This window comes from Varroa destructor, unplaced genomic scaffold (genome assembly GCF_002443255.2).
Source record: "Varroa destructor unplaced genomic scaffold, Vdes_3.0 BEIS01000007.1, whole genome shotgun sequence".
NCBI lineage: Eukaryota > Metazoa > Arthropoda > Arachnida > Mesostigmata > Varroidae > Varroa > Varroa destructor.
In genome coordinates this window covers 25430188-25455019 of record NW_019211460.1, presented here as the reverse complement: position 1 = coordinate 25455019, position 24832 = coordinate 25430188, and the positions used below count along the sequence as shown (strand labels likewise).

The window sequence follows — 24832 nt, the reverse complement described above, 5'->3', positions numbered from 1 at the left end:
AATATATTCGGAGTTGTTGAGCTCCAGTGCTAGCAACGTACCCAACCTCATCCTAGTCCCATCCAGGGTCAGACGAGCTATACTTTAGAGCCCGTCCTTTGAGCTACAAAAAGCTTATCGCAAAGCACATGTTTCAAGTTGAGTAACCCGTTGATACATACAGTGCAGTATGCGCATGTACCTAGCGGCCAAGGCAAGAAATGGTTCACTATCCTTCGGTTATTATGGCCGTTTTGTCCTCTCCTGCGAATGCTTATTTATAATATATGGTGCATAAACAGAGGGCCCATGGTGCTATATACACTGGTTAGCTGTTGAAAATCGTCTATTATTATTAATACGTTTATTTTATTTTCGCTTTATTTAAATTCTTATTATCAGTTCAAATAGTTACTGTGTAGCAAATCAAACAGCGGTTGTACATAATACGTCACTAAAGTTTCTTTGCGAGCTTGCACTCAACGTACGTTACTCAATATCCATTCTTGTTATCGTATTTACTTTCCCAAAGTCTGCATCGTCGAAGTATAATAGACTACGTCGAACAACGTACAGGGTAGCCTAGGACAATATGACTAGGCTACGCCTGTCAACTACTGTTCGCCGATCCTTTATAGCGTTGCCTTTTATGATTTCGGCTACTGCTTTTCGATTTTGTACTGTAAACTCTCTACATATATGAGTTGTCTGCTATGTAAGAAGCGTAATTTACGTTCGCGTCAAGCGCGATTACGCGCTGGCAGCACAACCATCACTACGACTCCAGCGACGCTGGTTATCCTTCGAGCGGTCGGATAAACCGTCAGCTTCGGCCGTACATTACAGCACGTTAGTACGTAGGATTGCACACATGTCGCCAGTAGCATGACTATATTTATCCACACATGGATAGTGAACGGCCTATTGCCTTTGCTGCTATCATTGTTTGTCGTGCGAGGAAACAACTTTCTACGGCGTGCGTTGCGTTTAACACGGCAATTCAGTTTGGCCTACTTTGACGGAGCCTTTTGAGGAAGAGTGTTTGAAAGCCGCTGACCTGTCAGCAGTCGAGCGGATGTCTACTTTTCATTTCCGTAGAAGAAACTAAACAATTTAACGCTGGGCTACCACCATTTCTACTCTAATTGCTGCCTTCTGCATTTACCAAAGACCTTCCGTCGGCTGTCGAGCGCTACCAACATCAACGCCGATGTTGCCACTGCCGCAATGCCCAGTTACTGAGTGATTAGCTTAAGCTCCATGGAGCTGTCGGTGATTTTATGCTTTTCTGGGACCAGAGGTAGTGTAGTCTTTGTGGTTTCGATGACCTTAACACTTGACCACCGGGTTAAATTACGCATAAAACCAGTAATTTGCTTTCGCCAGCCGGATAGCTTGATTAAAGCATATAAGCACGGTCAAAGGCCCTTGCTCTATGCGTCTGTTGGGACGCAATCGTTAAACCTCTAACCTTAGTCGCTTACGGGCTTAACTTACTTTAGCAGTTGCAACCGGGAAAAAAAAGTGGAGTGGATGCCCAGTTTGGGACGCGCACTCAGGCCAGGATGCCCATAGTTGCCGCTTTCGCGTGCGTCCCATCGAGCGAACGGGATTTTCCTCTAAACGACAAAGATAAAAGATTGACTTGTTGGAAACACAAACGAGAAGGATTACAGAAGCGAATAGTCAATGTAAGACAGTGAGTATTAGATAAAAACTATTTTATTGATTTATTAATTTATAATAGAGGCTGTGCCGAAAGCGAAGTACGACCATTGATTTGATTGCGCACTGAACGCGTTGTCACTACGGGTACGAGTTAGCGTAAAGTTACGCTAAGTTAATTGTTGTCATTTGTTCTGTTATTGAACGATCGCTAGCTCAGCGGGTAAGCCTTTCTCCATCCGAACAGGTGGTGGTAGCCCCGAGTAGTATGACTGAAGTCTCGATCAAAAACAAACTAGTCTGACTTCATAATAGAACTGGTTGTAATTATATATTTATCCTTCTATAGAAGTATTCATGAAGCGATTCAAGGAAGCGATCTTTATTCAATTTTCGTAGAATTCAAGAAGTGGCTAGTGAGCCTATTGATGCTGGACTGCGTTGGACTGAATTAAGGCATACGAGAACACGCTTATTCGAGAGACAGGTTGATTACAAGCAGCTTGATGCATGCATAACTTATTTGGGAGCAGATCGAAATCTAGGGCAATCTATTAAGAGGTTCGCATGTTGTTTTTAAGAGAAGCGCTGTCTTGTGTCGCATGAAATTTCCGAACTTCAACTTAATTAGCGGTTAGTTTCTGCATAGAAAAGCCAATATTTTACAAGTAGTTTTACAGAAGTCAAAATATCACCAATTGTAATATTATCGTGCAAGAGATCATCGTTGTCAGACATAAAACTGAGCACAACTTTTTCCCGGTATATAGTTTCGGTGAAAGACAAAATTCACAATTATTTTATTCGAGTCCAGGATAGAGAACGGAGGAATTTCATCTGTCTGCATACGCGTGTGTCAAATGGCGTATGGAGCGCTGTAGCACGGTTTTCGTTGTGAGCCTTTGTCCTGAAGGAGTATAAATATGAACAAGACAAGCCGGTGCAATACCAAAGTAGCTTGATGAGAAGCGGAACAATCGGGGCTGTTTTTAGCATCTTTGCAGGGTCCACGACTGCCCTCTGCAGTGAGAACGGACCTGTTTGCGTCTGGAACCTCACACAGTGCTATACACTGGATACAATGAACATAAGCTTACGTTACACTTGAGAAACTAAAAAATGGTGTTTCATCGTCGTTCAGAAATAACCGTCCAGTGTTCATTGGTTTCATCATAACAGCTAAGTGCAGGTTAGACCTTGCTATTAAGTTTAGTGACAAAGCACGTCTCATGCAACCGAGCCTGAGCTTGTTTTGTTTTGTGGTTAACAGGGTTACGGTTACTGCACCTGACCCCGGACGGCTGCCAACAACTCTTACCTATGCTTTTCTATGCACGTCGCGGTACTGCGCCGTTAAAGACGCAGGTTTAGTTCAGAAAAAAAAAAAGTACAATACCGAGATGAGCAAATATTTTAGAGTCACCGCAGCGACTTCTTTCGTCTGCTCTTTCTTCAGCACAGTCCCAACAGGCCCATTTTTATTCTGTCCCTGTTGGTGGCGGTGCTACTGTTCAACTGGGGCAGTGTAAGCGTGACAGGCTGAATCGGGTAGCCAGAGACCATGCGCAAAGGGAAGAGAGAGAAAGACGGGGAAATCGCACAAGCCACATACGAGAAGGACAGGAAAATGACTATTTTCTGCCTATAATGACGTCCTGCAGGTACACTGGCCATTGTTCACTAGCAGCGCGTACGTCGTCGGTTACCATGTGCTCGTGGGGGTGCCTCATGTGCTGTAAATCAGTAATAAATAATGCTGATCTTTGCCGCAAATAGGACTGTGGATGAAATAGTGTACCTCGTCGCGAGGCTGACTGGCACACTGCTACCGATAGCACGCTAGTGCCAGTAGGAAAAAGGTACGGCCTATTGGGTTCTAGGTAGCATGAGTTGATCAGAGACGTCTGCATTGGACTTCCCAGTAGAAATGCCGGCAAGAGGAGTAGAAACGACTGACTTTGTATGTAATACATAGATGAACCGTTGATGCTGCCAGCGATTCTACATATACCGGCACCATTTCTGTATCTTTCGCACAATCTAGAACTATATAGAGCTTCAAGACAATGTTTGTGATCGGCTCACGGAGTAGTAAGCGTGACTTAATGTTGATGGCAACCGGGATGATGGTGATATTTATTGGTTATGGTAATCCTGAACATAATGGTAATGTTAATGACTAAGACTGATTGCCATGTGAATGTAGAAAAAGCACTTCCTAGCAAAGCAATCAGGAATAGGCTGCATACATCGCTTGCTTTAGTACTAGTACAGGTAACTATCGTCTCCCAGCTGACACAGAACGCCCATATACCATAGCGTCGCGGCTACTGGCACTGCCCTTACTATCGTCATTGTCGCTGCAGTGTCCTCAGCTAATAAGGACGACTCGCCACCCGCTCACCCGCATAAGCGAACATAGACAGTTCTAGCGTTTAAGGCTGTTCAGGAAGTGCCGCTCGAACCACTAGCCTTTGCTCTCGTATCATTAGCTGGTTCAATCAATAGCCAACACACCTCGCTATTCCTATTTTAACTCGATCGATTTTGCCGTGGCAGCCATCGGCCTTCTGAGGAAGCGACGCATGCTTTCCACCGACTGACGCATCTATGTAGCGGCGCCAATACAAAGTCATTGGTCGGCGAGCTTCAAAACGACCACCCGGCAAGCCGTCGTACATGAGACCCCTTCTATTCTGTCTCCTCGAATCGCCTGCTCGCTTCAATCATACAGAGGACACAGTATAAACCATACCACTGCGCATCGACAAGCTTGTATTCCCAGCTTCATAAACCCTTTTCCTACCCCGACTTCCCTTTCTCCTGTACTATTTAAGCACGTTCACGCAAGTTGTACAATCACTGCTGGGAAGTGTCTGTAGCAACGAAGGAAACGGTAGCAGGCACCAGCGATTCTACCAAATAAGGAAATCATGTGTGACTCGTTAATTACATCTGCCATATCGGGCTGATATGCGAAACACATGTGGTCAATGAATCCCTTGGCCGTCTTTACGCATGGAGGAATCGTATCATGTTATTACTGGAAGGAAAGCCGGACAGGCAGGCCAGAGAGACTGGCGAAAAATCTGAATGCAAAAGATCGAAGCTAACGACGTCTCAGGTCAAACTAACGCGATCAGGGCGTTTTACAGTGATGAATGCATGCCGATCGTCACCCTGCACTAATACTGATATTTCTTTTAGCACAGGATCGACTCAGATTCAAACCAGCATAGAGTAATTATATCATTTCGAAAATAGGACACATCAAGTAAACAGATTTTCTTTGATGTTTCACATCGAGTGGCGTGCATGATACACGCATTGGCCATATACATATTGTGTACTGTTCGACATCGGACAACAGCTGTAGGTGATATTTCCACAAAGAGATTTAGAATGAGCGTTTGAAAAGTAGCGCCCACACTCAAAACCATATTCATGGAAAGGGTCATTCTCTGCGATATTTTCGTATCGCTCGTATACTCGCGATTTGAAGAAGTTCTCAATGATTGATCAGTGTACTGCGTCGCGATGTCGTCCTAAAAATACATTATTTTGGCAAAGTCTCACCGATCATGAACTCTTGTCCATGTCGACTTCTGCCTGGGCATGTGGGGCTAATAGGAAAGCACTTGGTACATCTTCGCATACAGCAGTTTCCGCCGAATACTAACCCGTCCGATCTATTATCTAATATGTCCTTCTTAACTGATAACAATGAAATATTTGACCGAACCATATAACTTGGGAAAAAGATTGGCGTGCACGATTAGTGGTGCACTGATCTCTTGGATGCACCACAATGTAGATAAACTCACGAAGTAGTACCCCTGCAAACTTCAAATTGTAAATATTTTTAGAAGGTCCGTTCAACAGAGGAATTAACGAGCGCAAGAATCGCCGTTAGAGACCTACCCGATGCCTTGTTCGTGAGCTCCTTCGGCCTCAGCACTTCCTCCGAAAAGTACTTACCATCTGAAAAGTTAACAGTCGTTACAACGTTAATATTAATAAGTATGAAATTAAATTATTACTCTTAATCACATGCTGCTCATTTGTCATGGTGCGTTCGGCTTTTTTCAACCGTTATATTGTCACACCACGATACCTCTGAGGCCATCCCTTTCGAAAAGGTAGTACCAAGCAGGAGTGAGTCAAAGCCATTTTTAGAGTACATTCAACGCATAGGTGAAGTTCGCCAGCAATTAAACAAGATCAACAGATTTTATTAAAGAAGTAAAACAGTGAGAATATCTGTACCATTAGTCGCTGAGACACAGAAAGGTGCCGATTAGAGGCACAATACCTATCGGCTGAGCCAAGCAGTTAAAAATTCGAAAGACGAATACCCTCCAAAGTGGACATTATTGATTGTTGTCTCTTTTCTTTTGCCTACCTTTCCGTAGGAAGAAAGATCTCCAGCGAACAGAATACAGATAGCCGAAAACTCCTCCTAGGGTTAACGGGTGCCGTGAGATGGCAACAGGCGGACATGAGGACGCACATTGGGTCATTATGGCCGGTGCTAAATTGAGGTCAATGAAGATAGAATCAGATTAACTCGGCGGCAGTTGTTTTTCCGAATCAACGGCTTCTGCCGACACTAAAGTCGAAGTTGTCACCAATTACCAGTCGATGTAGGCCACTGTGGCCTACGAAAGGCTGGCGCAACGGCTGGTCGTCGCGTTACGACGGGACAGGTTTAGGGTGATGGCTTATTAGAAGAAGGTCTGCGCTGGCTCAGAAGCAATCATTTCCCGCTTACAGGGAAGCTGTTCGCGTCGTTTAGAAATGACAAAAGGAGATAGAGGGAAATAAAAAGAAAGAAAGAAAGAAAGAAAGAAAGAAAGAAAGAAAGAGGATAAGCAGCGTGTTGACGCAAGATACCTTGGTCGAGATCAACTGATTTGAACAGCAGTTATCGTATAGGACATCAGGGGAAGTAAAGGAATACACTGCTACAACTGGGAAACGACACACATTGTCGCAGTTGACTAATGATGACATGTGCTTGGTAATCAGCTTTCGAGGTAGATACAACATGGCTGGGCTTTTTTCTCCTTGCGTCGAGCTTCCACTTTTTATGGCTTGACCACTCGGTGTTGAAGCAGCATAAGCTTGCCTTCAATTTGCCTCACGTGTGAGTTGCATCTCTTTGACAGAATTCGACTGATTGAGTTGGAATTAGTAGAATTTTAGTGATTTGATAACTTCTCTACACGACGACCGGGTTACGAGTATCGTAACCCAGAGAGAGCAATATTTTGGCTGGTAGCTTATGCGATTCAATAGCAAATCTATATCAAACAGTAAAAACATCTATCTGTCACCCGATGTTGTATAGATTTGTACTACAAATATTATACAAGCAATCCATCAACTCAATTGAAAGAGAAGAGCGTCGGCCGTGTAATGCTAGAGAAAGTAAAAAGTATGCTACCTAAGCGTTTGCATAAACCAAAGTTCCTAAACAGCTAGAACTCTTTCTTAAATAAACAATGACCAATATGTATATAATGAAGACTTGAAGATAAATATCCTATCCGCTTCAACGCGCTCTTGTCCTCTGAAAATATGCTGTCATTAATTCTATTCAGTAGCTTGAGGCGGATGCGTGACCAATAGGGGAGCTTCAGAAGTTGCCTTCGGGTTGTTTGCTGTATATATATATATGTAGAGAGAGAGAGAGAGAGAGAGTGAGTGAGTGAGAGAGGGAGAGGGAGAGGGAGAGAGATAGTGGCCAATCATATTTTTTGCTATTCTTGTTATGAAACTTTTTGCGGCTAGCTTAATGACCGACCCGGGTTTAGTAGAATCGAAGCGATTAGAACTATTTTCGTACTACCTGTCAAAACCACGGCTGTGTCGATAGCCCAGAAAGACTATCACTCAGATGACGTTGTTTGCTTGATAATTTTAGCACGGCGGTGTTTTACGCACGGTCTAAAGCGCACGTCAAACCGTTCATATAGGAAAACTGTATTCAATTCTTTTAAAATCCTAACAAAGTGGAAATAAATGCGGTTAAACCCTGCACGGCCAACGTTAGATTAACCAGCTCATTTGTTTCGTTGGCATTATTTAAATAATAATAATAATAAACCTTTTTTCACAACTCGAGCCCACTTCTATGTTCTAATTTAGACAAAAAAAAAAAAAAAGTTGGTCATTTCGCTCGTATATTAATGACAGCTAAATGTTATAGCCTGCCGTTATAATACGAATTAGGATTTAGGTTTTGGCCTGTGTATTATAGAGCATTGTCGTGTACGGGCAGCTAGATCAGGAGTCTATTATACAAAATAGTGATGAAGGACGAATACCATACAGCAATACTAGAAATACATAGAAATGTATTAGAAAAAATAGCGTAAATGGTCGTACTGGTTTTGCTTTCCGTAGCAGAATAGTACTAAAAAAATAGAGAATTTTAACGGCACCTAAGGGCAGAATGAAATGGAAACGGAACCACGGAATAGGAAAATGCCACATTGTCGTAGTGTGCCACTGCTCGGGCTTCATTTGGCGTAACAAAAACAACCCAACACTTCACAGCATAACATTAATCATGTCCTGATAGCGGTGGCCTTTATGAGGATATGGCTTTCCTAGAAACCTTTACTGTCGCAATAATAACAGTAATTTTATTAAAATAAATTTTTTCTCCAATGGAGCAGGTTGACAGTATGTGAAACTGGACGTGTGAGTTTGATCGTATCTCATAGCCTGTACTAATAATGCATAGCCAATACATATACGCAAAATACAAATGACCCACTTCTAGATCCCATGATAATGTCCTACGCCGATCTCAAAAACCTGTCAAGTTAGCCAGGGCTCTTTGTAGCGAGCACCGTTTCGACGATACAAACAATACGACATCCATCCAGACAAATATGTTTATAGAAAAGTGTTGTAGCTTTCAAAACTCGCTTACATTCGTCCATATAAACGTTCGGCGCACTGAAAGATGGTAGGCTGAAGTGAAAAAGGTACGCATATAAGGGCTAGGATTCAAACTCGATCTGTGGCTAAGCTATATTCTACGATTGATTCAATACCTACACTGCAAAAAACGGCACGCGTTTGCACATCTGAGAGGATGTTCACGCAGAAACAAAGGTTTACTCCGTGAGCGTTTGATCAACCTAAAGGCAAAGCAGTTGCCACAGCTCCCGCTTAGATCTATATAGAGACATTTAAAAAAAAAAAAGACCTAAATTAAACATTTGTAACGGTAACAACGGTAAACAGAAATGCTCATGTGTAAATCCGACACAGGTTGGGGGCGAAGCGTAATTTCTGGATTTCGCTATCGCCTATCTTATTTTATTTATAATCCTGATTGTACAGAAAATTGTAGTCGCGACCAATGCTAATCGCCAAAGCCGTCTATTTCTGTAGACTACATCTCAAGAACACTATGTCGGAATAATCTGTGCAATATATATCAGTTATCATTCACACAATTTTTATAGTATCTTTAGGGCTTCAGAGGTAAATAATTTCGGAAAGACCTGGCGGCGTGGTATATAGCACAGTAAAGGCGGAAGAGGAAATTTTGGGCAAATCCAAAAAGGAAAATATATCTGTGTGGGCCTTGTGTATGCCATCTACGTTGACACTGGGCGATAACTCCAGTGACGTGAATATATCTGCATCCTTGTAAACAGGTTAGGTTTTTTTTTCTTTATCGAAGGAATATGTATTGTTTATTAGAGACCGTAAACTCTGCATTGCAGTACGGAATTAAAATGTTATGAATTTTATAAGGCGGAAATTTGTAAGACAGATTTGAAAATGCAAACGAGCCATTTTCTAAAACCTATCTCGTGAATCCTAATTTAAATAACGATGCCTAAGTTGAACGATTACTTAAATGTAAATTCAAGTAATAAGCTATATAGGAAAGCCTCAAAATACACAATTTTCAATTGGATTGGATTGGATTGTGTAAATTTTCGATATTTCGTTCTGTATTATGTCCTGTCTGTATATCGTATTATTTGCTGCTATAAGCTTAGTTATTTCATGAGAAGCGATTAAACCAGCGCTAAACTGTATGTTGGTATTCAGAATGTTTCTATGGTTCTACGGAAGGGAACTGTTATTAAGGTAATCTGGTACGACGTTTGCTTCCATAAGCGTTATTAAACTTATGAACCCAAATATCGAACATTTTAAATTTCAGGACCGTTTTGCCTGCTCAGAGAAACTGATAGTACTGCAGCGCATGGTGCCTAAGCGCGCCATATCTTGTCTAGAGACATGTGGTGTCGTGGAAAATGAAAACCAGCTGCCTTACATACGATGTGATAAAATCAGTATATTGCAAAACGTGTAATTATTAACCATAGCTCCCATATAATAAACATCAAAATCAATCTTCTCTTTTGTGTGTTGATGAAATTCGGATAGGCAGGACTAACGAGAAATTCTATATAAATAGAAGTGTATTATCCTGAAGGTACATGTATCTGTCCTACGGCGCGTACTGGGTACAAAGCTTGTTTCGATGAAAGGCCTTCCCAAGTAGTTCGATAATGAATAAACAAGGCCAGCACCGCGCGTACCATGAAAATCTAAACTTTAAAGCTTTTGAGTTTATACAACACAATAGTATCCCTTTGAACTTAGATGAGCTATGTATACATTTATCTTGAAAAAATTCGTCGTCAACAATTGTTTATTTTTCTACAGACTCATTCTATTGCCTAAGAAATTAATTTCAGCCACTCGCCATTAAAAATATGTGCCCAGGCGCATCGTTGTCTTCAGCTATATGGAGCGTTACCATCTTCAAATACATCAACATACTACAAAATTTCAGATGTCGTATAAACCTTAAGTTCGAATGACTAGACCTAGACGAAAATACGGCGCCAATATTTAAATTAATTAATTAATTTATATTAATCCAAACTGGGTCATCCATATCGGAAAATCAGTGCTGTCAGTACAACTCGGAAGATGGCATTGTGGTAATAACGACTGAGTAATTTATTAATGCTAATAATAAGACAAAGAAAAAACAGCCAAGCTTTGGCCTTTGTATTTTATTCACTACAATTTAGGTACTGTAAAATGAAACAAGTAGTCCATTACATTACAGCTTAACGAGACACATAGCTAACTAGCATTGACGTTAGCTAGGACAACTTTGCTAGGAACGGAAGTAGGCCTGGGCATAGTAGGCAGAAGGACAATCCATTGAAAGTCATAGAAATGATCTGCCACAGACAAACACCATGCTCGATCAACTGAGCCTCATCAATGCCAGTTGTTGGTCGCTTAATGGAAGCCAAGCAATGGGGGGCAAAGCCTGGTGAAATTTGAAGACCTGTCGTCACCGTGACATCAGAAGAGGAAGATAACTTGAGGCAATCAAAGCGATGAACGGTATACGATCCTTACGGCTATTTTACAAGTATCTAGGCATAAACTCGTAAGCTGGCATCATGTGGGTTATTACAACTTGATTAAGCAGGTTCGTTTTGGGGTGGGGGATAGAGGGGTAGAGGGGAAAATCTCTTTTTTGTAGTGTAATCCTTGAGCATATGCCTAAGCTGGATCATAGTACACCGTACTCCCTTATTACCATAATGAATCCATCTAACCAGTACTGCCAAAAGTTGATGATTGTGGCGGAAAGAAACATCGATATATTGTGCGGACACGTATATCTCGAACGATCGTAGTTGCGACAACCCAATCTAAATTGTCGCATAAACACGCTTGATGGACCTTTAGTTGTTCTCGTCTCACCCCCAACTGATCTTGCTAACAACCGAAAAATTCAATACAGGTGCAAGTCATTATTTCATATACTGAAAATTTAATATCAATTATATTTCGATGACTAAAAAATAATATGTAATAATAACATACAAGAAAAAAAAAACCAAATAAGGGAGCAAACTTCGTTTTCGAACAGGTCGTTTCGGCGTACAGCGTACAGACATCAGGACAATGGCAGTTACCGGGACGAGGTAAGTAGATAAAGAAGAGATCCGATGAACTTGACTTGTCATTCAATACTGGACTGCCAACAAAGATTAATTTGTTGTTAAAGCGTGACGTTATATGAAGCAACAATGTTCAGTAGATAGTAATGAATAACATTCGTTTCATTTATATAAAAAATTGTTTGTCTAGTATTGAATTTAATGGTTCGGCACGTTAGTCTTTTTGGCATTGTGATACTAGTTTAACTAAGCAGCTGCTTCAAAAGTTAATTGAAAAAATCATAACCTATCGGAATACGATATCACAGTGACGTTCTCACGCTTCGCTTGTTTCCATCTCTGTTGTCTTTTTTCGTTGTTTCCGTTCTTTTCGCTGTTAACCAACGCATTCAATCACCAACCACCACATTATATCGATCAGTCAGTCAGTCAGTCAATCAGATACAACTATCGTAACCGTAATTATACTAGCAGTTGTAAAAGGTGAGCAGACCTGATTGAAATGAATTGAGATTGATACACATCCGACCATTCTGTCAGTCAATCAGTAACCAGTCAAAGAGACGCAAAAACATTGACAATCTTACTCCGCCGCTTCTGCGGTGGACGCGCGCAGCTGCGCCGACATGCGGTGACCCGATCACGAAGTTTGAAGCAGACAACAAGGAAAGGTTTAGGGCGGCAGAAGACAGTACGATCTTGATCAATCAAACCTTAGCTATGTATATATTTAGCATAGCCCATTATCATCCATGCTGTGTTTTTCTGGTCTGATGTACGGACACATCAGCCCAATGCTGCGGAATAATATTTTGAGATCGGATGACCACTGGTCTAGCAGCGCGCGAGTCGCAAGGGCTGGCGGCGATGTCAAGTGCTGTTGATTTGAACGGACACATTTACGTGGGCCGGCCTGGAGCCACAGGTCCTGGACGACACCGAGCAACCAGCTGCAATCGAACTTTTTCTTTTCACCTCTCTGAACCCAACCAGTTGACAAAAGAACATAATTAATTTGTCGACTAATACAAATTATTGTTTCTACTATCGTTACTGCGTCGCTGATTGAAACGGCTCGATGTCGTCCCAAGACAACGGCCCAGGGCGCACTGGTCCCAGGTAAACAAAAAGAATAACTGCCGCGTCACTGCAGATTTTGCAGTGGTCAAGTGAGGAAACGCGGGCGAGGTGTGGGATAAAATGGTGGATGCTTTTTCTCATAGAGAGCAAAAGGGATTGACGGGATAGTTTGGTTGGAAGCAAGAACAATCGCTTGGCTGATACGATTATCACGCTGAAGACGATGCATACCACTATAGGATTTTTCCGGAGTGCCCATCCCGTAGGGGGGCTCGTCATCTTCTTCGTCGTCCTCGACCATGCTCTCCTGAGTCGACGAGGACCGTGCAGGAGATACCTCTGCAAGGAAAAGTCATACACAGGATAGAAGCTAGAATTAGCTAGAGCCTGTTAATTCTAGGTACGCGAACTTCAACTTCGCTTACGACTTTATGCACTTTTTTTTCATTTCATGAACGGCAAAGTGGTTTGAATTTGTTAAGAATGTCCATCTGTATAGCTTATTGTTAGCCTCGGTCCTACGAAGAAGATGCAGAACTTTTTCAAATGACTGAGGGCTGAAGTCCAATGAAGTTTATCAAATTAATGCACAAATATTGTCTACGAAAATCAGCTTATACGATACTTCATACGATTGGTCCATCCGCCAAAATCCCGTCTCATAAAACGCTTTAAGTGGATCTGATTTGGTAACCGCGTAGCGAAGAGGGAATGTCACGTAAAATATTTCGCTAAATACATATTGCCCAGATCGGTGCCATTAAAGAAGCAAGCTGCTTTCTTATGCTATAAATGGCAGCATGAGGCAACGATAATTGTTTCTTCCGCAAACAAAAACTGCGGATGGCCTCCTCCCATATAATTGATGACTCACCATAGATCTGGGCGGAGCTTTCGGTGAATCCTAGGATGTTCTCGGAAACGCACTTATAGAAGCCGTAATCAGATGGCTGAGTATCACGTATAGTTAGCACCGACCGGATTTTGTATGATGATGTCCGTTTAGCTTCGATGAGGTACTTGCCACCTGAATTAAATTTCAGTCAAAACCCCAGGTTCCGAAAGCAGATTAATCCTATGCGTATCATAGGAAAAAATATACATATTATATCATTTGCAACTCTGATTTACTTTATACTTTTTTTTTTTCTAGAAGTTCAAGCTACTCTTCTTTCCTTGGGCGCATTCATAGGAGCACATATTGCTTGCGGCATTTGAAACTTATTGATATACATTAAACTGCCACATAGGGCTAGGTTTATGTACCTCCCGAGCACCTATGTTCTAAGAAACGCGTTATTTATGACATTTGACCTATGTCTGTTGCAGTCACATACATTTGTATGTGGGCAAACAATTTAAAAACTTTCAAGTTTGTCTGATACTGCATATATGTGTATTGCTATTTTTTGAGAGACGTATTGCATAACTTACCTGCAGGAGTATTTGCGCCTTGCGCTAACGTTTGGAAAGCTGATTGCCGCCCTGTCGAGCGCGTGGTTTCGGTGCTGCCCGTGAGTCGACTACCATCTTTCGACCAATGGATCGTCGCAAGAGGGTACGCTTCGCTGTGGCAATCCAACGAAACGTTATGACGGGGCGCAACTCCTACTAATTGCTGGGGAATCCAGATAACTGGCGAAACTAAGAACCAAACGCACGGACGGGTACAGAAGACAGGACGAAGACACCAATGCAAGATTGATAAGAAAAAAATTAACAATAAAGCATACGATAGTGACAATCTTAGAAAGCATATAACGGCAAAAAATGACCTCATAAAAATGCAACCTATATGAAACCCCGACTTGGACGATTACGAATATTTAGTAATCAAATAACTCATGTGATATTTTATAATTTAGGGCAATTGTCAATCCGTCTTTAATCCGATTTGCCTCCAACGGGTGGCAGTTAGTTCATTGTACTGTAATTATGTGTACACGATACGCTGCGCATAGATAAGCTGGAATAATTTTCACCTATGTTCTTTGTATTACATCTAACTAGAAAAATATGTATCTATCGTAATCATAATTTTGGGGTAACCACGCTAATTTACTCTTCCCTGCTTTCCGCAAGGTCGTCCATCTATTTAATCCTCGCTTCTTCTTCGTCACGATCTCTTTGCCACCCCTTCCCCCTCGTCCTTTGCCCCGTGTTTTCTGTCTGCCGATCTCATTTGTATTACCTTCATTCCATTCAGACAAGGTGCCGAATTTATTAGGTTAGTTATTATGCATACACTTTGCGCACGTGCTTACCAACTTTACTAATTTCTGATCATCAGTCGTACCCAAAGGTCACTAGCGAATTCACTGGCCGGGGGCATCAGCTCGTAACGGTGTCTAGGTTCTTCCTATCTAGAACAACACGGAGACAGCGGCGGACATGTCAAAGAATCGTACAAGCAAACCCCAACAAGGCGCCAGACAGGAATTATGGACAGGACATGGAATATCAAGCTAAGCGCTAATCGTCACAGCGAAAAAGAGTGCCAAGGCCAACCCAATGGCAAATCCCTATGACAGCTGAAGAAAAGAGAAGGGATTCGCATTGCTTTCAATTCGGAACAACTCAAAGATCGGGCATGTTTTTGCATTGGTTCTATTAGTTAGTTTGTTACAACAGGACTAGGCCACTTTAGTCTGTTTCATAATGTCCTAAAAGGGTCCTTAGGGTTAGCTTTTCAATACTTTTTTCAGTCATGGAACCTATTTGCGCAAGATGACCAGCTAACCGCTCGAAAAAAGCGGACGAAGAATTTTTACGCAGTTTGCTGCTGTTTCACCACTGCGGAATACGGTTGGTTAACAAGGCACAGCGCAGGACATTACAACGCTGTTATGGATCGATGTCCGATGGCAGCCAAGGTTGGACCCACAAAGTAGCAAACCCCTATAAAGTCGACCAAGGAGCTATCGGAATTGAATTGATTCCTGGTATGCTAAGGTAGGAATACTCGGCATCAGATAAATAGTAGGAAAACTGAGTGGGAAGTTTTTGGTCGGCAAACGAATGTAGAATTTACCCACTTCTGTAGAAAAAAAACTTGTTATTTGCAGCCTGACCTGTGCCCCAGGAACCGGAAGGTTTTCCGTTAGGCTACTGCACTGCTTATGTGGACTGAACCGGCTGGCGATTGTCAATGGCAATGATCAATTCTACAAAATGCTACGTATAGGCTGGCTAGATACACACACCAGTTTGCCCGCTTCCCGCTGCCATGACCTTTTCCCAGTCATTGTTTTCGTTATCAACGGTGTGCCTGGCCGCGCGTCTAGTCTCTGTCCGTTCTTTGGTGTCCGACAATTCTCGACGTCTTACACACGGGCGAGGTAAAATATTTCGGTTAGAGAGGTCTGGCGCCTGGCTCACAGCCGCCTTAAACGATTTGAAAGCCAGGGAAACAACTGTAATGGAGAAAGATGGCGATGCCTGTGATAGGTCCAAATAATAACACGAGTTACGAGCCAGGGTCACAAGGGAAACAGTTAAAAAGACGGACCAGAGGCAGGTTGGCGGATCTGAAGAATCTAAGGACCTGAAACTCTCGACTGGAACAAAGGCGAACAAGAAAGACGATACAGGCCAGCCAAAAGCGGGAAAAAGGAGCGCTGAAAGTCGCACTGCCGGTTGAAACAAGATCTGGAGGAGAACAGCAAGTGCGATCTCGATTCGGTTTCGAAGTACTGGATTTTGCTACTCGCCGAAACGAACTGACGCAAATAGGATGGATCAGACAGACTTATTCTGAGAGTAGCCTGGCTGCCTACGCCTCTAATAACGTGGTCATTTTGCAAAGCCGATTCTGGGGGTGAAGCGTGTCGATAAAGTCCAAGTCGCAGCGGGGGCAGACAACTGCGCGTCGGTCTGTACCATGAGGATCGTACTAACGCCACAACGATGACGACGACGAGGTCGAGACAAAGAAAAGTATCACTAATTTCAGCTGACGAATTGCGTTGACTGTGACGGCAGAAACACACTGGGTCGAATTACCGGCAATAACACGTGACGACAGTACAAGGAGCGTCTATGAACGAGAGGCATGGTCGGAAGCGTCCTTACAAAGACAGACAGTTCTGCTCATTCCACCGACTTATCCTTGTCGGTGGGATTAATGGAGTCTGCAATGGAAGACGAATGAACAAACGGGCAGCGACGACACCGACAGAACGCGATAAGGAGCTGTGCTTCGGTCTTTGCGTTCGGTACATGAACCGTACGGCTTTTGGAGCAGTAGTGATGACAGCACACAGCTGACATTAATAAATCCTTGTCTACCTAACCTGTGAAAGGAGGATCTAGCGAATCAGAAGATTTGCGTGCGGATGCTTGAGATGAGGGCTTCATCAAACAGGAAATCTTGCTGGTCTTGCGATAATAATTACAAATCAGTTAACATTCATACTCCTCTATCTACTATCATCCACGGCCGAGCTAAGTGAATAGAAGCGAAGTAAATTACTTTCAATGAATCAACTGATAACAATAACCGATAAATTGACGATTCGCAAAAAGAAACACCCAATGTTTCGATATTTATTTGAAACCGTACTCCCAGAGAGCAATCTTCGATACTTCACATAGCTATTGTTCGAATGAATTGAACGCAGAGCTTCCATCTATCAGGAGCGTATTCTCATGGGAGATTGAACTCGCTGACTCTGTTAGTTATATAGTCTTCTCTGTCGCATCTCTAGCTATCTGTTAATAGGGTAATATGCAAGACTCGAGTTGAAATGTAGTGTGCAAAGGACGGGCGAGAAAAGGCAAGACCAGCCTGACCAGACCAGGCCAAAGTGGGAAAGTCTTTGCGAATCCATCCACTGTTTCTCTTCATGTGATCTCGGCTTCGTTTCGCCTTCGGTTTATCTGTCCGTTACCCGCTCGCTGTGTCAGCCCGATGGCGTCTTGTAAGTTATTCATGCATAGCCCCATTTAAACGACGTTGAGAGAGAGAGATCGAAAGACAACAAGTACGGATGAGGTTAGTGAAGCTAATAGCGGGGAGTAGGAGAAACGTAAAAAGTCGTTGAATGCTAACTTGTAGACGGACGGCCACCAGAACTAACTCGAAACGTAACGCGGCTAGAACTGGATCCGTGTGCGGCTCGAGGAACGTTCCGATGATGGCAAAATGAACTTAAATTTCCAATTATTTTCAATTTTTGCTGGAGTGTATCTAAATAGTACTGATAGGCGTCAGCATCGGCGTCCATCTGCTACCCAAAAGTAGACCCTTTTCTTTTAAAATCAATTTGAGATGATAACTGTAGCAGAAAAATAGTTTGTGTTTTTGTCGAACCACGTCTTAAGGCATTATGAAACTCTGATAACACAGAAATGTAAAATGTATATTTTCGGTTGTTTCTGGCAAAGAAATAGCTTTCCCTATTTTGCTAAAAGCGACGCTCAAATGTATAATAATGGTTCATTGAAAGAGCTTGCTTTTGAGAGACGAGCAGCGGTCATGTTATCAGAATAGCCAACAGTCTCTGATCAGCCAACGTGACGGTCAGATTCGGTCGGTGACTTGTTCCTTGGTTGCCAGATACAACAACGCTGCGTCTGGCGGCATACAAACAGTGAAAACTGGCTTGTTTTGAACCCATACTGACCTAGGCCCCTCCTGATAATATTTGTGTAGAATATAATATCAAAGAAGTTGGCGGTACGTGCATTCATTCAGCAACACCAGTGCTCTTTTCACCAAAATGTTTGTATGATTTGCCCCCAGAAAAGAGGTTGTCAAGTTACCATTAACCAATCTAGCTGGATACCATACAGAACTGTACACACAAAAACAATTGCTTCGTTACTAAGAATCATCAATTGTACTGAAGCCAGATCGTCATAATTTGTTTATTTCGAGTACGTTTCGCTTTGTGAAATTTATCATTCACTCCAACTCTCCAAAGGCAAAGTCGCCTGAGGCTCTGTATATAAGCAGTGTCAAAAGCTCGCAGTCATACTGCTTACCTCTGGCCTCTACTGTCCTGCAATACGTCAACACAAAGCAGAACGTAGCAGCGGAAGATGACTTAACGTGACCGATAAAAGTAGCCATGTTCCATGTGTTTCGTTTATTACAAGATCAAGCCATTATAAAATTCTCCAGGAACAGATCTTTCCCTTTTCTCGCTTATAGTCGTAGTCATCACTGGCATCATTTTCCATGCTCTATCTCCGACGAATAGTCAACTTTACAAGTGGAAAAGAGGCTAAGCGGCTTTAATGCAGGTTCAGCTTGAAACAACCTAAAACAGCTGCAAAGTATAAATGGTAGCACGCAAACCCATACGGGTACACCTATTCCCGCAAGGGTTGGTGGAATCGAACCACCGCCATGGGATGTTTACGTCTTCTATATCTGGTCTTCTTCTATACAGCTAATAGCAGCTGAGTCAGTGGTTTACCGCAGTAAACAAATGTCAGTGGATAGCAATCGTGGACAGCTTATCTGGCGGACTAATCGGGAGGGGGTGACTTCCTGTGTTGGTGCAGGCAGATGGAGGACATCGTACTTAAATTGTCAACCTTACAAATATATTTAGCAGTAGTCCAGCATTCTTGCTCTATTCTGTCGTTTAAGCAATAGCGATTAGTCCCCAAATTTTATCTCCTTCTTGCCGTCTCTCGCCCAGCGTCCCACTATCCAGCAACTATCGCTTGCTGAAGTACAGCCGAGACCGTGTCGTCTTTCATATAATATCCTCATCTAGGTTACTGTCTTCGGGGCAGTGGTTATCGTCAGCACCGCTAGAGCACACCTAGCGAGCGTTCTGTTGATCTGCTTTGATTGGTAGTGCAGTGAAACTTTCCCATAGGGCAACTATTATTTGCGATAAGTTCCACTGAAATGCATTGCTTGTCAACTGAATGAAGTTGCAGAAACGTGTGTAGGTACTGATGAGACGCTAGGATCCTCATTTATACTATACCTAAAACAGGTGGCGAAATGGTTGGTTGACTTAGCCATACTCGAGAGGTCTATGTAGGGGGGGGGGGGGGGACAACGAGGATTGGTCACCACCTACATAACATATGAAATGATACATGTCGCCGCAAGATGGCCAGAAGTGAAATGGAAGTAGTCGTCGCCTATCTCGTAGATGATCTTGTCCTTACTATTTTGTCAGCTTGGTATTAATCCTTGGCTTCGCCCTTCCGACGCGTCCTAGTAGTACAAGGTCCTTCATCCAAATCTTCGAATGACGCAGACTCATTACCCTACTGCAACTAAACACAGTTTAGTGGAATAACACTGCGCTTATTATAACTATTCGCATGGGAGATTCATGGTTTGCGTCGACATGCATCTGATGAATGGACATCGCGTGACGATAAGTAATTAATATTGGTCACAGTTTAGGAGATTTGTATTATAGTAGTCCAACGGAATGGTATTCCGATAGACGGTGCGGCGCTGGCCACCGTGTCTAAATATTCCTTTGAAGCTGCACATACGTACGATTTTTGTGTGAGTTCAAGTGCGGAAGCCGGAGTGGATTGAGCGAAATCAGTGTAAGATATATCTGACACTGTATTACAGCCGATTAATCGCCGAGATGGAGAAATAAACTGGACTGTAATATTTAAATGCGGTTAGTTTCAATGTTTACAGCTGCGTAAGGGGTCCCGCTGTGCAGAGGGCTGAGGTCGGAATGATTTCACTAACGGCAGTCAGCTGCCAAGTGTCCGCATATTGAGCGCGGACTTAGTGAGAAAGCCAATAACGTTTTGAGCAATTCAAGCGCCTCTAACGAGAGGCGAACGCAAGAAGTCGGGAGTCGGGTCGCAGAACGCAATAATAATAATAACTAAGAATAACGCAAATGGCCTTTAAAAGCTCTTACTAGAGTAACAACAATGATATCGGGGGTAGTTTCGTTATGTATTTGAGGCGAGATGCAGAAGTAGCATCTTGCCGATTTCACTTTGTTTCATTTTCGGCATCAAAGTGAAGGATTGGCGATGTCTAGCGAAATACTACAACACGGGATTGAATTGCCTGACATGGAATAGGATCAGGGGCAATTACCAGCGAATTAAAGCCACCCGAGATGGGGTCGTCCAGGAGGCGGCGAAGGGACTAGCGCTCTTCCTGGTGATCGGCAGTTCGGGTCTTATGGACTAAGGAAGCATGGGCTGCCGAGGAGTAAGGGGATCGCAGGATGTTTCTAAAGCCGAAAACGCGTAGGCGCTGGGCCCCTTAATATGCTCGTTGTCCGAATCTATATTGATATTGAGCGATAGGATGATATGCGATACTATGCACACCTATGAAAAAAGTGGACAGCTCCAAGATCGAGCAGAAACGAGGGGTTTTCCGATGCCGCCCCGTTCAGATAAGATAGTCAATGAGTTATCACTTTTTCCTGACTTTTGGTTGAAAGATATGATAACTGACCGTACAGATAATGTACGGTGACAAGAATAGGTACTATCGCTATTAAATGATTGCACAGGTAGATAATTTGGAACACAGTAGGTCGCTTGGTTACTTAGTTAAGCAGTCATTTCACATTACGAAGGATCGCTTTAGCCCTTGTCTGTGTTACTTTCGTACCTTCAACTCACCGTTTACTGGTTATCGTCCCCGTGCTTTCGGTGCCTAGGTTAACGTATTTTCAGAGGTTGCCTTTCTAATCTTAAGAAACGAAAGAAGCGTGTTAGTTATCCAGCGGCCGTGCTTCCCTGCATTAGTCTTGCCTTTCCAATAGCGTTAAAGATGACAGGTTGCTATAGAAATCATATTTTTGGGATATAGTCGACTCAGGCAGCGACCATAGTCAAACGACTTTCTGCTTTTTTCCTGTCCTTTTCTATGCCTTTGGGTATGCGTCTTCACTGCCTGAACCTTGCACACGGCTGGTAACTGGCACTGTAGAAAAATCTACGAAAAAGTTCAGAGCGACCAAAGCCCGAAAATAGAATGAACACCTCGGCGGAGAGGCGGTTTCGTAAGGTTACTGGGTGACACAAAGATGAAGCAGGCGTTAGGCTAAGTTTGAAGCTGGCAACCGTGTGGGGCCGAAGTCTGTATGTTTCTCTTGGTCGTAGCCGTCTGTATGGCCACGTGCATACGCACGGAGCCAAAGACGGTCAGAGAGAGAAAGGCAGCAGAAAGACCTCCGGCTTGTAGTAGCGTAACATCTGAAAAAGGCCTTGTCCCCTTCTCTGTCTTTATTTTTCCCTCAATACTCCACCGATTCACGCCCACGCTAGAGACGAACGATGAAGTCGGTCGATTGAGTCCTCGGGTCCTACATAAGCGTAGCGAGGCGGAGAGCACGAATAGTCGTAGTTGCTCTCCGGCTACTACTGCCACTTACCAAGTCGCTTCAATTCCACTACCAGGAAGCGCAGAACTAGTGTCGTAAAGCCGTAAGTACTGTCGCAGCTTCAATACGAGCTCACGTGGCTTGCACCGCTAGTGCTATTAACGGCAGAAAAGCACCAGCTGTGGCTCTCCTTCAATGAAAGTATAGACGAAGAAGGCATTCAGGGGACAGGAAAAAGGAGCCTAGAAGAGGGTGTAAAGGCCAAGGAACTCAAGGGAATGAAAGGAAGAAAAGACCAAATGATAAAGGGAGCGTCTTCGTACTGCAAACGTCAATTCTTAAAAAAAAAAAAAACTCTTGGGATTTCAACGACCTAAGCACGGCAGAAGCGAAAAGATATCATATTCGAACTTTTTGTCGTATTTCACGTATTCTACCCGAGAAATGGAAGGGAGTTCGACTCCTCTTTTTCGTATGGCTGCTGTCTCTGGGGTAAAGTGACTGACCCTCGTCCGTAGGAAAGTACACGGGAATATTCGGTCTCCGAAAAGACCAAAGTAAGAAGCTAAGGTTGCCTGTCAACGTCAAGGCAGAATCCAGCCTTCGATATGGTCATGGCAGAGGGACAAGCGTAAAAATAGTGGATCAATGAAGGGTGCCTTTTTCTTTTAGGTCCTTCTTTTATTTTTGTCGCCGCCATGTGTAGTAAAATTGTGAATAAACACCAACCAGAAGAATGTTTAGGGGAATTAAACAACCTAAAAAATAAAAAAATAAGAAACCTCATGCCACCGATAACTTCTGAAATCGACCTCATCCTTAGCGTTTTTGCCTTCTTTTTGGTGACTAGAGTTTGTATATTAAAGCTAAATCCATAATTACGCCACGGGAAAAAAAAGCAAAATAGATCGCGTACGCAGCTTTATATCCGCAAAGAGCACCGTTATGTGTTGATCGGCACCTGCTTATCCGCGAAAGAATAGTCGCGGCATTATCATTTACATAAACAATCAAATGTGCTATAAATACAGCCGTATTATTCCGCCGATACAAACAATCACTTTGATTAAAAGCCCTTAACAGGGAGGCTTTGCCAGATGGTCGGATCTGAATATAGTAACAAAGTTATTCGGTTCTATCTATTGATTAGAAATATGATGTCCGTGCAATATAGCTACACTACAGATAAATTGCGTGCGTCTGCGGCTACTTACAGTGGACGTGTAGCATAATCCTTCTTGATACGGGCGAGGGCACGTTGTTGTTGGCTATGCACAGATACGCGCCCATGTGGATCCGAGAGACGCGGGCAATCGTTAGCGTTTCGCCAGTATATGAATGGACTAGGTGGAGCATTTTAATTCGATAGATAGCAGTGGCGTTCGATGGCGGTCATGTTGAGAACGGAAAATTGCAAAAGAATAGTCGTATACCCAGTTAGCCACAAACACGATAGATTTAAAAAATCTACATTCAGTCTGTGTGAAATTGCATGCTGCACTAATTTGTCCAAATTGACTCCTATGCCGACACTTTCTTCTCGTCTGCTTGCTCTATCGTATATACCTGCACTAGACCGCTAGCATCGTGACCTAACAATCATACCTTTAGGCAATTTGTACAAGTAATAAATTGTCATACACCTCACATCACTACAGGTCCATGAGACCGACCCCCTCACGATACAAGTCTATTAGTAAGCTGTTTTTTTTTTCGAGCAACATTGGTTATTACGAAATATGCTTAAAGGAGGCAAACACACTTTTCATAGTTTAGTCGACAGTAACACTCAACTTAGAAGGAAGTTAATGGCCAAATGATTAGTATTCCGCTTGAAGAGTGACTACTTTTAAACACACAAACACCCATAGGGATGTGTTAATCTTACATTATTATATTTTAGCTTATGTAAGAAACACTTATCTCTTAAAGCTCATTAATCGTGTGTTAAGCCTATCTACATCAGTTCCACGCTTACAATATTAACACTGTCTGCATGTGCTTTTAACGTTAATTTTGTCAATATGACAAATATTACCTATTGCGTAAAGTCTTTGCACGTACGTGCCTAGTCTCTCTAGATGATAGGCTGAATGTGAATAGTCTACAGAAGATATTTTTATTGTGCCCTCTTCGCTTTGGCAGAACCATATTGATAAATATAGAGCAATTATATCGAGTCGAACGGGCATACAGATAGTTTAGGACGTGTTCTAACAACACAACAATTTTCAAGAACGATGAATCTCCTAGATTGACAACCTCCAACTGGAAGAGAAGATGTCTGGCCGAAGGGCTAGAAGCCTGCGATATGCCGTGTTTTTGCGAGGACTGTTACTACTATGTACAGTTACAAATCGTCCGTGTGCGCTCTCTATATTTTGAAGTAAACACATTCACATGGACAGATAAAAAGAGCAGCGTCAATATGTTGATAGAAGTTTATCGAGGCGAATCGGGCAAAACGTGCTTGGACGGCTTGGCTTGTGAGTTACTAATACCAAACCATCGGTGTTTTTATTCTCCTCGCTTTCTTACGTAGCCTCCTCTTTTCGGTATGGTTGAGGCTTTGGAGACAAATAGCTTCCGCGGCCCCGCTAACGTGAGACAAACAGAGATCGTTTCTCACAAACGCTCCGGGCAATTACTCGTACAAAATCGAAGACGATCTCGCCTGCGCTACTTTGCCTACTTTCTTGGCAGTCTCTCTCGGCTCTACGGTGTTCACCGCTCTGTGGGTTTTTTCGCAGCCACAACTATAAAAGCAAGAGAGATTCGAGCGGCGAACTGACGAAGGGGGCAAAGAGGTAGGTGCCCCGACGGCGCCTTGCTTCTTTGCCGCGGTTT

General features: G+C 42.9%; 1 protein-coding gene across 4 annotated transcripts in view; it reads right to left on the bottom strand.

Moving 5' to 3' along the window:
• Nucleotides 1-24832, bottom strand: part of LOC111253933 (lachesin-like) — a 203593-nt gene that overhangs the window by 15163 nt on the left and 163598 nt on the right. For 3 of the 4 annotated variants that reach the window (XM_086973932.1, XM_086973931.1, XM_086973933.1), the window contains 5 exons: nt 23200-23328; nt 14130-14339; nt 13570-13722; nt 12927-13034; nt 10701-11687 (listed from right to left, as the gene is read on the bottom strand). In XM_086973932.1, the coding sequence (XP_086830058.1) occupies nt 11431-11687; nt 12927-13034; nt 13570-13722; nt 14130-14339; nt 23200-23328 (857 nt within the window). In that variant the 3' untranslated portion in view covers nt 10701-11430. Of the gene's footprint in view, nt 1-5565; nt 5626-10700; nt 11688-12926; nt 13035-13569; nt 13723-14129; nt 14340-23199; nt 23329-24832 lie in introns of those variants that run through there. The other variant, XM_086973930.1, reaches the window with a different exon arrangement.